The following is a 1,801-nucleotide window of genomic DNA, read 5'->3' on the forward strand; positions in this document are numbered from 1 at the left end:
TGCCGAGAGCCTGAGCCCGTCGCTGGAAGAAGGGGAGCTCCCCCGAGCCAATTAACACTGCCTAGGTTTGCCGAGAGCCTGAGCCCATTGCCCTTTGGGGAGGATAAGCAGGGCTCCCCCATCTTAACCACTTGAAATCACCCCCCGCCCAGCCTCTCCAGTAAGATACCCAATGGGACCTCCCGGAAACGGCCCGGGCTCCCCAAAATAACGTGGGAGAAAAAGCAACAAGTTTTCTGTTTTTTTTGGGGGGGGGGGGGAGAGAAAAGGCAAGTTTTGCAAGGAAAACTGCCCCACCCGTTCTAGGAGCATGGGAATTGCTCAACTAGACCAGACCAAAGGGCCGAGCTAGCCTGGAATACCAAACCCGCTTGCTCTAACCCACTCCCCTCCCAGAGACGAGGAGAGAACCCAGGAGTCCTGGCTCCCAGCCCCCCTGCTCTAACCACTAGAGCCCACTCCACTCCTAGAGCCGGGGAGAGAACCCAGGAGTCCTGGCTCTAACCACTAGACCCCACTCCCCTCCCAGAGCTGGGGAGAGAACCCAGGAGTCCTGGCTCCCAGCTCCCCTGCTCTAACCACTAGAGCCCACTCCCCTCCCAGAGCTGGGGAGAGAACCCAGGAGTCCCGGCTCCCACCCCACACTCACCAGCGTGGCGTTCTTGGCTCCGACGCTGGCTCTCTGCACCAGCAGTTTCTTGTCACCCAGTTGCATGCCGTTCAGCCCGGCGATGGCCTTCGAAATCAGAGGGGAAATGAATCTGGCTGCTCCCAGCGCCGGAGCGGGCGGCTCCTCCCCCCGGCCCCCCGCTGCAATCAGCACAGACGCGAAGGGCGACGGACAGACGGACGCGCGCACACACACTCACGCAGCTCTCCTCTGCCCCCGGGGCGCCTGGCTGGTGCTGGGAGGGCAGGAGCGGCCGGCTCTGAAGGCTCTCCTGCCCTCCTCCAGGGGGCGCTGCGTTACCTGCGTCTCTGAAGGCCTCCTGGGCCGCGGGCGCACGGCCAGCGGGGGGCGCTGGGGCCAGGTGCCAGCCACGGACGCCCCCTCGCCGGGCCGGCAGGGGAACCTCTCGACCGACTGCACAACCATGCTGCATTTCCCCACACAGCAGGGGGCACTCCGCCCCCAAAAAGCCAGGGGGGCAGGAGCACAGCCTGCCTGGGGACAAGAAGTGTGTGTGGGGGGGCGCCCACAGCCCGGTGACCCAGACAGGCTGGGGACAGGAAGTGGAGAGGGGGCATAGCCCCAAGACAGGCTGGGCACAGAAGTGGGGGGCGGGGGAGGCATGTGCCCAAAAGACGGGGCCTCACAGTCAGGCTGGGGACAGGCCCAAGTCAGGCTTCTGCCAGGAAAGGGGGCTGGGGCAGCACACGGAGGTCCAAAACACAGGCTGAGGACAGAAGTGGGGGTGCCGTGGGGCTCAAAGGACAGGAAAGGGGGCGGGAGACACAGGCCTAAAGGACAGGCCGGGGACAGGAAGTGGAAAGGGGAGTGCAAGTCCGAAAGACAGGCTGAGGACAGGAAGTGGGGGGAGGCCCACAGAGACCCAGACAGGCTGGGGACAGACCCAAGTCAGGTTTGGGACAGGAAATGGAAAGAGGGGCGCAGGGACAGAAGGGGTTGTGGGGCACAGACAGGTTGGGGACAGGAAATGGGGGGCAGGGGGCGCAGGCCCGAAAGAAGGGCTGGGGGCAGGAGGCGGGGGCCCGGACGACACAGACACACACACGCACCCTCTCGCAATTCACCCAAGCGCCGAGGTCTCGCGCCCAGCATGCACCATTAGACCAGCTC

General features: G+C 64.6%; 1 protein-coding gene across 1 annotated transcript in view; it reads right to left on the reverse strand.

The window, feature by feature from the left end:
- U2AF2 (U2 small nuclear RNA auxiliary factor 2) overlaps positions 1–1,801 on the reverse strand; it is an 18,822-nt gene that overhangs the window by 535 nt on the left and 16,486 nt on the right. Inside the window, exon 11 of the mRNA XM_026658139.2 lies at positions 650–736. Coding sequence (XP_026513924.1) covers positions 650–736 — 87 coding nt within the window. The remainder of the gene's footprint in view (positions 1–649; positions 737–1,801) is intronic.

Source organism: Terrapene carolina, unplaced genomic scaffold, assembly GCF_002925995.2.
Source record: "Terrapene carolina triunguis isolate 2854851 unplaced genomic scaffold, T_m_triunguis-2.0 Scaffold401, whole genome shotgun sequence".
NCBI lineage: Eukaryota > Metazoa > Chordata > Testudines > Emydidae > Terrapene > Terrapene triunguis.